This window comes from Egretta garzetta, unplaced genomic scaffold (assembly GCF_000687185.1).
Source record: "Egretta garzetta isolate BGI_Z169 unplaced genomic scaffold, ASM68718v1 scaffold118, whole genome shotgun sequence".
Lineage (NCBI taxonomy): Eukaryota > Metazoa > Chordata > Aves > Pelecaniformes > Ardeidae > Egretta > Egretta garzetta.
In genome coordinates, this window is record NW_009260484.1 from 68483 (window position 1) to 81089 (window position 12607).

Consider the following 12607-nt stretch of genomic DNA (forward strand, 5'->3'; position numbering starts at 1 on the left):
ACTGTTAAGTGTGCGTCTTGGTAGAGCAGAGGCTCCCGGTGCACCCAGCGCTGTTTGCTTGCCTTTTATTCGTTTAATAAATTGTTAATTTTGACTGAAACCCTATTTGGGACTCGGTCATTTATCACACTTCCCATGTCTTGTTCAGGACAGTAATCCAGTCTGTTTAGTGCTACTGGGTGTGAAATGTGTCTATCTGATTCGTGTCGATATGGAACAATGCTAGGGTCGCATGATGAAATACGACCTTCTGTCTTACATACCCCTGTATAACCGCAAGCCTAAAAAAAAACCCAGGAACTGGATGTATGTAGCTCCTGTGTCTGGCGGGGGTCGCCTGATAGGCATTCCAGCATACCAGCTTAAACCGGTCTTATTGCTAACTGAAGCAAGAGATTACTGCTAACCGAAGGAAGAATTGTTGCTAGCCAAAGCAAGAGATTGTTACTAACTTATTGCTAACCGAAGCAAGAAATTGTTGCTAGCCAAAGCAAGGGACTGGTGCTAACCGAAGGAAGAGGAATTTGTGAGACGCCTATTCCTGGAAGATATATAAACCAGAAAAAGGAACTGTACGGTGTGCATCTTGGTGGAGCGGAGACTCCCGGCGCACCCTGTGCTGTTTGCTTGCCTCTATTTGCTTAATAAATTGTAAACTTTGATTGCAACCCTATTTGGGACTCAGTCATTTATCACATGGGTCTCACAATCCTAGCTCTACCACTTCTTTTCTTTCAGCTACCCACATTGCTGCCGTTCAAATGTTACCCTTTTGGGGAGGGCTATTCATATCCAAACTTGAACAATACAAAAGTCAATGATGCATATACAGCATCATTAGCATCAAAAGCACCCTAAGGTGTTGAATCCTGCAAGATAAGGAGAGTTAGAAACAAAGCTACCTTCAGAAAATCTTGACTGTATTTGAAGATTAAGGGGTTTTAATTACTGCAGAAGGCATTGGTACAGTACAGGAGGATCAGCACGCTGAATGTGTTTCAAGAGGAAGAATCCCCTGTGTAATCACCCAGCTGCAGCTGCTTTGAGATCCTATGGAGCTGCCTGGCAGCAGGCAACTTTCTTGTTATGCAGCGCTGCAAGACACCATTAACATTTTCCACGCTCCCAGCCTGTATGGCACTGCTATGCATTTCCTACACCAACAGCATTTTGCACCAGCCATTTAAATATTCTTTGAACTTGCTATTATAAGCCACTAAGATGAGACAAAGGACCCCACTCTATTTTTTAGATTTTGCATCCACCTAGCAAAAAGCTATCCCTACAAGAATCCATTATAACACAAATGTAAATTTGCATAATTTTCATATATATTATGAGATCCTTACATAGTGTTATTAACGACCTGTTTAAAAATCTTGCATAAACATTATTTCCATTCTCAGTATAATTGTGTAACTTGGCAAAAATTAAATGTATAGTTTATTTAATGTAAGGCCTTAGGCTTTACAAATAATTTGGATTACAGCTGTGTGAGTGGCAAAAGAAGAGGAAAATACAGTGTTTGAGTATCACACTATCCAGGCCTTGCCTCAGCTGAAAGGTTAATGTAAAATTGGACTTTGTACGGTCAGTAGTAGGAGAGCTGTAACAGACAAGAAATACATAATCATGAACCATTTATATTTCCAAACACTTTTTACTAAGCTAAAGTATCAAGGTTTTGCATTTTCAAAGGAATTATGCTAAATTTTACCCCCAAAAATTAACAAAATTAAGACAAACAGTAAAAAGACAAAGTGACAAAAGTCACCTATGCAACCTTAATTTCATTCCATTCCTGTCACTGTCTTATGTCACAGCCTTCCACATGTCCATTACCTTTTCAACATCAATTCTGCCTCATTCAACATGTATGTAGAGGAGAGGGTGGCCACTTACTATTTTATTTCATCCCAGCTCAGTGTGCAACAATGTACTGTATATTGATAAAAATCTCTCTTCTGAACACATGATTAAATGCTATCAATTTTATTATGTTCACTACTGTAATGCTAATCTCACAAATATTAATTCAATTTTCCCAATACCCCGGATAACACATTAATACATTTAAAGAATCTAAAGCATGGATCCGTTAAAATCAAAGTATACACAAACCAGCGAGTTCAGTTTAAGATGCCTAGGACCTGATTTCTAACATTATTTCACATTTTATGTGCAGCTTCCATCATCTACAGTCCTCAACATTTGCACAAATCAGTCCTGAGGTATGAAGACATACAAAACCGGAAAAAACACAACTAGCAATCACTGCTTAGCTTATGGATTTTAACTGCTTAGCTAGACTGACCTGGTTTAAAAACCTGGTGTGTTAATAGCTTTGGAGAACCATCTAGCAGCTTTAAGAAAATGAGTGGATTAAGAGACTATCTCAGCTTTATACAGGATTGTGTAGCAAAACTGACACTCTTCAGCATTCTGGAATAGCATTTTAATGTGAGGATTTGGGGGGAGGGGGTATCTATTTATCTTTTATTTTGCCTAAATACCATTTAGTACAACATTTCCAACCACTGCAACAAATGAGTTGTGTGGTTCTAAAGACTGTACCATTTCCATTTTCTCTGTGTTTAAATTTCATTAAAAAAAAAACCACAACAAAAAAAACCCAGAAAACCCCAAAACTAAAAAAAACCCCAACTCCTCCAGGATCATTACTGAACAGCAGCCGTATGTTGCCATCTTTTATGTTAGCTACTGATAGGTTATAGATGGCAAGGGGATAATACCTATGGAATTGACTGGTAAAAAGCAGAGAAACAGACAATCCCCTTATTTTCTCATTCAAGATAAAAGCCCCACAACACACCTTGAGTTCCCCATCCTAATCCCTCTGTCACTATTTCACAGCTGTCCTCCTGGCAGCTCATTACATGAAACTGCCAGTTTCAGTGACTTCCACACTGGTCATTTTAATTTGGTAGCTATTCTCAGTTTCTTTCCTAGGACCACATGGAATCTGAACCAGTTCTTGGTTTAATCCTTGTGTCTGGTCCACTTTGGAGCTGTGCAAAGCTGGAATCTCTGGGAAAGGTTAGGTCACCTTCACCATCTCCCCCCTCAAATGCATAGCTTTTCTATTCCACTTCAGTGGCAGAATTGAATTTACTCTGGTTATCCCTGCATTCAAACCCACTGCAACAGTGGCTAAGTGTTCCACTAACAGCATCTCGCACACCAGTTTTCTGCTTTCATGACTAGTGTCCAGTGTCAGATGGGTTTGCAGAACACACAGAAGCAAAGAGAAGTCTACTTGCAGCTCTGAACCTCAATTTCTATGAGAATGGCACAAGTGGTATCAGTCAGAGAGTAGATCTGAGAAACCCCAGCACATTCATTTAGCATGAAGTCTTCATGCTGCATTTGTTGTAAGTGTTTAAATGTCTTTACTGAGAAAGAAAATGTGAAGTAAGACCCTTTGTCTTTTTTTTTCCCTCTCACCCCCCACCCCACAGAAGACCACCTCAGAAGTGGCGTTGACAGAATTTCACATCTTCATTACCAACCAGGAGGACAGGACTGAGCTTCCAAGCACAGAAAATCTCAATGGCATACAGTAGTAGAAAATCACAGCTGGTGTGCAAATACTGGGGAGGGGGGGCGGGGGGAGAATGCAGAAAACCACACATAGGAGTGTTCAGTAGACAATATGGCAAGTAAGATCAATTTGCAGGAAAGTAGCAAAGGATTTAACCCTACATTTGATTTTGCATAAAAGTAAACAAATTCAAGCATATTAAGGCAAATAGGAGCCAATTTTTTCCTATATAATGGAGTCTAGAACGACAAATAGCAAAAAGACCTTCAAGTTTACTCATAGAGTTTTTAATTCAGAAAGTAAAGAACAAATACGGGGTGATTTCCTGAATAAGCACTTAAAATCATCTCAGTATAAATGCTAGAGAGCCCTACACTATCATAATGTATTCTAGTACATAGTATATGATGTCATTCAAATACAGAAATTTTAATTACGTTTACAGTCACTTTCTTGCTACAGATGATACACAAAGAAATCCTTACTTATTTCAGTAGTACCTTTTTTTCCAGTAAGCAATCAAAAAGCTGACACTTGATGTGTAAGGACACAAAAACAACTGAGAGAAATCATCTCATTCCACACGGGATAAGTGAGTTTGGAGCATCTGTCCTGCAAGAGTCATTAAAACACAATTCGAACAGTAGCACATTACACTCCAAGTACAGCTGATTCTACTAGTGAGCAATTTATGTAGCATGAAGCCTAGCAGTTAGCAGAGGAATTGAACTTTCCACCCACTTTGCTGATATAATTGCAAAAAACCCCAAACCCTATACAGCACCCTTCTATATATACCTGAACAAAATAAAGCCCATGCACACACCTCATGTTGGCAGAACAAAGTACAGGTGAACAAGGAGGAGCTCCAGAAGCTCTCACCAGAACAGGTGCCTCTTACTCCACACCCTCCCAATGAAATGAAATTTTGCCATGGATGGATGGTACAACAGAACTGGGATGGCTTGGCATCTTCTGGTAGACCAGAGTGAAAAGAATGCTTTGCCACCTCTGACAGAAATAACTAAAGCTGCTGTTAAAGACAGTTTACCAAGAGTTCTCAATCACTCCTCCAATGAAAAGGTGCAGTTAACCACAATCCTCTGCATGGGATAGAACACCTCTCATCCACACAAAGATGCGCACCATATTGGCAAGTGAAAGCAAGTCACATACCACGTGTCATATATATGCATGTGCGTCTCGTCTATTCACCCAGAGTATGGCATGTAACATACAATCTGGAGTCTTCACATTTCAATGGCGTCATTTATGATAATTATCATGGAGGACTATAATAGACATCATGAGGCAAAAGAGTAGTATATTATTTATATCATGAGACTTCTGGGTATATTTCAGAAAACCCAAGCAAAGCAAGTGTAACTCGAGGAGTCACAAGCCCTTATTGGTTTCGAAAGAAAAGCAGGCGTTTGTTCTAGCCAATATAAAAATAAAAAAAAAAAAGATATGTGACTTTGTGCTTGTTCACTTACAGTAAAATGTCCTTTAAATGTCAAGCTAATTTGATTTCCTGTACCTAGTCACTGTACCCAAAACTTTTTTTGATCTCTTTGAAGTAATAGATGCATTAGAATAGAATGAAAGTTCCAACTAGCCATTTATTATATAAATATAGATAGTACCAGGGTTTTGAATCCTCATATTCTCCCTTTAGAAAAAAAATTTTTTGTTGAAGCTTATGAAAAAAATACCTTTGAAATATAGTTTATATAAGAGTTAGTAGCAATAGGTTTTATGAAGGTTACCTTACACCTCATTAATTTTTATACTTTTGTGCCAAATTTTTATTTTAATAGCTGTTTTTTATGCAGCATGTTTGCTTGAGAATGATTTCAAAAAACTTTGAGACGAAAGTCTAAATCATTTGCCGAAGCAGCTGAGGCTAAGAAAATACCTGATGTTTTTCTACGTCAAATACATTTGGATACCTTTTCTTTTGACAGCTCTAGAACCGTCACTCAACAGAAAAGTGACTTGGTAGAGAATTTTGTAGAATCTGAAAAATTCACCTGTATGTCATCAGTAGAGACTGAAAGTAGGTAAGCTTGCTCAAGAGCATGTATGGTGGCCCTGATTTTGGTCAAGAAACTGGCAATAACCAGCATCATTACCTACTTCACCTGCTGTCGTGGCTGAAATCTGTATGCTGGATCTAAAGGTACCAGCCATTGTAAGATCTTTCATGAATCATCAATATCAGCAAGACACAACATATTGAAGATACGAATTAAGGCAATCCCTGGATATACAGGCAGGACAGTCCAAGTAGGACACAGGGAAACCATTTTCCTTGTCATAAAAGGTGAGACTGAAAATAGTATACTATCTACAGGTCTGCTGTCTAACTTTTATGAAAAAGATGTTTAAAACCCCGAAACCGAAAGAAGCCACAAAATTATAAGTCCCTTCCTCACACCTGAAACATGGCAACTTCCTTCCCATGTACCTCTGGCACCTCTTCTGAGTACAAGACAGCAGTGCAGAAGGTACACCAGCACAACAGCAGTTGATGGTAATGTAAAACAGCCAGCTTTGCCTTCGTTTCCTCTTACAGGGACAGAAAGTTAGGTCGCTTTCTCCTACCCAATATCCATTACATCTGGAAGAATGTAACTATTTACCCCTGTTTCTAATATTGTTTGTATTGTCCAGAAATCTCAGAAGTTACTGAATACAAGAGTAGTGACAGATAGATGGCCTGGCTTCACTTCCTAAGAAAATTAGGGAAAATTTCCACAAACTGATTTGATTATGGCATTTCAGTACTTTCACAAGGAGAAAGTACTAAATTTTAGAGCTCTTGAATCTAGTAAAGGAAGATTTGATTAAGAAAAAAAAAAAACAAACCCACACAAAACCCAACAAAACCAACAAATAATCAGAGTAAAAAGAATCAGAAGCAAAACACTGTTACAATATCTTGTGGTGACCGCTCCTAAATTATTCAGGAAAGCTGTGGATTCACTTTCTCAGGATCATTCAGTCTGATAAGTTTTAGTGAAAAACAAGGCACTGGGCTCCTGAGAGGGCTTACTGGAAAAATGTAATGACCAGGCTAAGAATAGATGACCTGAAGGCTTTTTCTGGTCTTAAATGCTTTATAAAATCCTAAGGATTTCCATTTTCATATTTTACCTGTTCTTCTAACGACAAAAAGTTACACTCAAAACCCAAGTCAAAATAATCACAAAATAATACCTAGGCTGTAGGCCCATCAGGACAGAGCAGCTATAATTCTGCTTGTCTAAGAGACCAGAGCCCAGACTCTGGGTACACATGTAATCATAGTATTCATTTATATGATTATTTACTATTATCTTTCCACAGGATTCCTCCCTTTTTCCTTCCCTTTTTCTGGGTCTTTTCTGTAGAAGAACTAACAATAAAAAGTATATTTTGCATATATATGCAAAAATGCATACAGCACTCAAGTCCCCAGCAAAATCAAAAATTTACATGTTTAAAATGAAATGCCGCCTGAGCAAACAAAACAGGTTGTGGGTTTATTTTTTAAACCAAAAGCTATGAATTTCAATGTTTTAATAAACTGCCAGAGCTAAGCATAGTATTTTAAAGGGAAACTATGAAACCTCAGAGCACAAAGTAACTACTCAGTGCCTAGAGCTAGAAGAAACAGAGCACTACGCACATTCTTTCTTATCAAAACTTCACTCATTTTCCACAGTTGCCTTTGATACTAACATTTAGCTGATTCGAAAGAGAGAAGTAGGTACACTCATATAGATGGATCACTAATCTCATGAAGTATGGGAATTCTCATTTTGGGATTCTTACGCTAAAAAGTTAGGTATTTATTGCAGAGGTAATCTCACACATTTAATACCTACTAATTTAGAATTAAAATTAAATCCAATTAGTGCACCCAGTTTCCTTTCTTAAACACAAGGAAAGCTGTTTATTGTTCTGACTCAAGTCAGCATGAGATTTTGTACATATTACTCAACCATTTCATTACTACTGATTTATCTATTATGTAATAAGAATACCCATTATATAAACATAACATTCAAGAGATTACACACCACAAAAAGCAAAGAAGCATAAGGAGACCACTTTTAAACACAACAGCCTTAATGATTTCTAATGTAATGAAAAGTAATTGAGGACTGAAAAGACCTCCCTTTGCAGGATTCTTTCCATTAGAAAACTGAGGTTGTATTGAATCCAGTTTATAGTAACAATCTCTCAAGAAATTGCTATGTTTTCTTCTCCTAAATGAAAAAAACCACTGTTATTCTAAACAAAAAATTGATGCTGCTCCAGGAAGATAACAGTGCTTCAGATATATGCACAAAATTACCCCTTCTCATAAAACTTGAAGGAACCACATCAGTCATTAAACATCCAACTCACATGTTCTAGCAAATACTCACATTTCAAACAAATACGAAGCTGCCTAAATAAGTACCTACCCTATGATCAATACCTATATATACACAAAGGAAAGCTTTATATATTTTTCATAGAAACAACTTACATATATCAAATGTCAGTTCTGTTAATTTACCAGCAAGTACATATTCAGCCATTTTAGTATTATTATTCTTGGCTTCCAGAGACTTACCAGAAAGAAAAATAATGACACTGACAACAATATGACCTTGTTCATCTACAAGCTATTTTCAAGATTATTCTCTTCTAATATTAATATATTAGTATGCAAGAGACACACAGGCAGATTTCTAATGCATTTTCACAGAAGCCATGCAAAAATTGCAGTAGAAATATATTCATTATTCAGTGAACACCAGCTATTTGGGTTGGTACAGCTGTAGCTCACTCTGTATCTTCTGCTAGTATTGGGATTTAGTAGGTGTTGAGAGCACAGTAAACTACTCGGTAAACAGGTAACAGCCACATAATGACCACACTCAGAAACCTTGCTCTGTCTTTCTTGTGCACTTTTCAGAAGACCCGTGAGCAAAGAGCACTGTATGCCAGTACAACTGCCATCACTTTTCTTTCGCCAAGGATATGAATGCCTAGAATGCTGACCTTCATGGTTATGCGCAGAAAACATCAATAATTGTTTCCAAGAAATACCAGATTACCACCAAACATGGTTCTTCCAGCTTGGAGTATGTAGGTCCCATCAGTCACTATGCCTTACAAAAGTCTTTTTCTGCTCACATCCAGTGCAGAAAATAGTCCAGAACTAGTGCAAATGTTCCACCTGAGACCTCTACAATGCTCTCTTTAACCTACCCTCTTTCCAGCAGAATGCCCGAGCTCACATTTTCTGACCATTCTGCAGAGAACTTGTTTTTTTCCCCGTGTTCTCTGGATGTGATCTCTGTATTAAGAGTAAATATTCACTTAACGATTGGCCCCAAGACTCTGCTAAAGACAGCTCAACAGAAAATCTGCCAATTAATGTTATCATTTTAAAAAGTTTCAATACTTTGTATTTGAAAATTGAATGTTTTTTTCATTTACTATCCTGCCCTATAGCACTACTTTAACACGCACTCCCCTAAACTTTCTTTAGTTTCTGCTCCTGCCCACATCTGGTGGGAATAAACAGGAAGAAAACAGTTGCTCTACTTCACATATATGGCCACACACAGTTATCACTGCACATCCCTGGGTTTGGACTGTGATTTTTGACATTATACCTGTATGTGCCTGCTCTTTTGATTTTTTTTTTCCCCCCTGTGGATTTGATTGCTCTTGGTTTCTGCATTTACAAACTAAGGGAAGAGGGGTCCCTGTTTAGAAGCATGGATCTGCTTACTCTGGTACCACCTGTTCTCTCAGATGTGCTTTTCATTCTCTGGCTGTTGGAGTTAGTCCAAATGCTCACTGACAGCACACACTTTGGATTATCCATGGGACTGCTCCTGGACTTCATTTACCAAATGCCATTTTCAGTCTCAGTGTCTTGCATTTTATAGGACTGACTGTTCTATGTTAAAGTTTGCTTTCTCAAGGCATTCCCAGAAATATCAGAAGCACGCTTCTCTCCTGACAGCTTTCTTGAGTGACAGACTTATGATTAGCCCCTACTTCTCTTTTATCTGTAGAACTCCTGGGTCTACAGTCACTCTTCCTCACTTAGACTTTATAGCATTTGAGTCAGAGCATGGCATTCAAATTAACCCTACAGGGTGTATATGGAACACTCAACTACATCATAACAAATCAAATTAATTACACAGCAGAGATCATTAATTACCTATATGCTAGTCAAACAATTAACATTATTCCTATCCTTCATCTTCCACACTGCAAAAACATGTTAGTTTCCATTTTTCTCATCCACTGAGACTCAATAACATTCTATTTCCAGCTCTAAAGGTGAGTTACAGGACATTTTAGCTCAGACCACACAGAACAATTTCATTATGTCCAGACAAAAACAGCAGACATCAAAGTAATTTTGAGACTACTTGACAGTCTCACTTGATACAGTCAGAAATCCTCAGAAAGCTTAGCTGTTCTGAAGAGGTTTATATTTCACATTATGAGATCTCAAGTTAAAACATTCTTGAAGCTCTATGCTGACCCACAGCACATTGAAACTGTTGGGAATTTACAACTCTGGCAAGCTTCAGTGAAAGCTGCCAGTATATAGAATTTCTCAAAAATCAGACCATTCCTCAAGGAAAGGTGGAAAATTAAACATAAGGAATTCATGATGCTATAAGCTTGTGCCAGTCATGACATCTGTGGTACAGTGGGAAAAAATTTGTTGTATTTTGCAAGACAAAAAAAAAGTGAGTATTTCATAACTTACCCCTTCTGCCTTTTCTTCTGTGTTAGCTAACATTTCCTGGAGGGCCCGTACTGACAGAGACTGCTCCAGCACAAAGGTGCAGATGGACAAATCAGGTGGAACATTCTAGGTGAAATGAAGACACGAGATCACATTAGTGACTGATTTGCTAAATAGCACTTTCCAATGCTTCCATTTCCCCTCATTTTCCATGAACCTGAAAGTTCTACTATATCCTTGAGGCTCTAAGAGCCAGCCACGTACTGGGCTGCAACAGTTGAGGCTTAGCCAGGAAATGATCCTTCACTTCTGCTCAGCATTTGTAAGCTGATGCCTGGGGTACTGGGTCCCACTCACAATACAAGAACGAAACTAATAAACGGCATCAAGTTCAGCAGAGGATCACCACGATTGTTGGGGCTGGTGTGCTCACCCTGTATGGCTGGGGGAGCTAAGCTCGATCAGCTTGGATGGAGGAGAGAGGGAGCTTACAGTTCTCTTTACAAATGTAGCGGTGATTACAAGGGAAATGGAGGCAGACTCTTCCTGGAGGTGCTCCTTGAAAGGAACAGGAGCAGCAATACAAGTTGTACCAAAGAAAACTGCAATTAGATTTTAGGGAGAAAGATTCACCTTGGGAGTAGAAAACACTGTCAAAGGCTGCCAAGCAAAGCAGTGAAATATCTGCTTGGACATTAGCCTATGGAACGTATGTCTTAGACATTATGCTCAGATTGTGGAGGAAACAAGATTCAGCCTTTACACTACTGGTATTAGCCAGACCTCATGCTTATGATGCTCCCTAGGTCAAGAATAATTTTCTGTAGCAGAAACATTAGACACTGAGTATCAAGGCCAAGTCAGTAGCTTCTCAGCCTTGCAGGGCAGTATGTTTCATCATATTCTGTTCTAAGTGGGGTAAAACTAGACAGTCTCATAAAAATAAATACTTAACTTGTCATGATTGAAAAAAACCATTATTGAGCAATTGAAAAGCTAATTTTCCAGACTATCATAAAAATTTGTACTAAAATTGGTTTGTAATGGCAATGCCTAAGTTACAAAGTAGCAAAGTAAATTAAGATTTTATGTGGGGATCTTTTCTTCTGTTAATAGAAGAATATGCAACTCCTACACACCGTTTCTGCTTCCAGAAATTCTTTCATGCTCCTTCTCTTTTTCTTTTCATGTTAGTTGCATATTTTAGCTTAGGAGTACTTTTACTGACTATTGGAAATTGGTTTTTCATACCATGAATGCTTTTACGGCACATTTATTCAAACTGTGTTCAGTTTGAAGAGGCCTCTTCCAAGGCCTCAAACACTAAATTGTAAAAAGTAGTTGCAAAACCATTTAATTCCTTCTTTTTCAAAAGTTAGCTTACTCAGAATAGCTTATTAAATTGTTCATCACTCCTCACTACAGCAATTCAAGTCTGTTTATTAACTAATAGATCTTCCATTACATTCCACTATTTATATTTGAATAAAATTAATGTAAAATGGTATTTTAAATTAAAGTTTTAGCCAGACCAAAAAGCATTAAATAGCATCCTCTTTTGCATGGGGTTCTGACTGACTTTTGCAATGATACTGAGGCACGAAATATTTTTAAGGCAACTCTTTTAGAATCAGGACTCTACTTACTTGTCAGTGTTCTTGTTACCATTTTTCTTTTGTAGTTACTCAGACACTACAACGGCCCTTTTCATGGTAGTATTAGGCCAACAGAAAACTAATTAGATTCTCTTCAAAACATCCTTGTAATGTAAGTACTATCATAAGGTCTTATTTCACAAAGCAGGAAAGAGAGCACTCAAAGATTGCAGGTTGCAAGGTGTTTCTGTTCAGTAAACATGAGCACAATTTTCCTTTCTAGAAAGCCTCACAGAAATGAATTGCCTGACAGTCCAGCTCACCCTCAATTCCAGTGAACCAGTGAAGACTGACTAACAAACAAGAGTCTGAACAAAAGAGAAAAAGATGCTCCTTACACTGTGCTCAGAAATGAGCCAAGGTTCCATTTTCTACATGTTTGGTCATAAGCAAACATATATAAGCAAACAAAGTCTCCCTAATAGTGTTCCTACTGTTATTAGTGTTACTTAAAGCAAGATTTTTGCTGGCAGAATATGTCTCACGCATACAATTTTGTGACCCATCCAATTTTTTTTTACTACTAAACCTACCCTACATGTTATACAATATGGAAAATCCTGCATTGTTTCACACAGTGATCACGCCAACATAACTAGGACACTCCTCCTTCATCAGTTCCATCCTCCT

At 38.0% G+C, this 12607-nt stretch overlaps 1 protein-coding gene across 1 annotated transcript in view; it reads right to left on the bottom strand.

Annotated features, from left to right (window-relative positions):
* RYR2 (ryanodine receptor 2) overlaps positions 1–12607 on the bottom strand; it is a gene marked incomplete at its 3' end in the record, with an annotated part of 215856 nt that overhangs the window by 67823 nt on the left and 135426 nt on the right. Inside the window, exon 4 of the mRNA XM_035899720.1 lies at positions 10344–10448. Within this exon, the coding sequence (XP_035755613.1) occupies positions 10344–10376 (33 nt within the window). The remainder of the gene's footprint in view (positions 1–10343; positions 10449–12607) is intronic.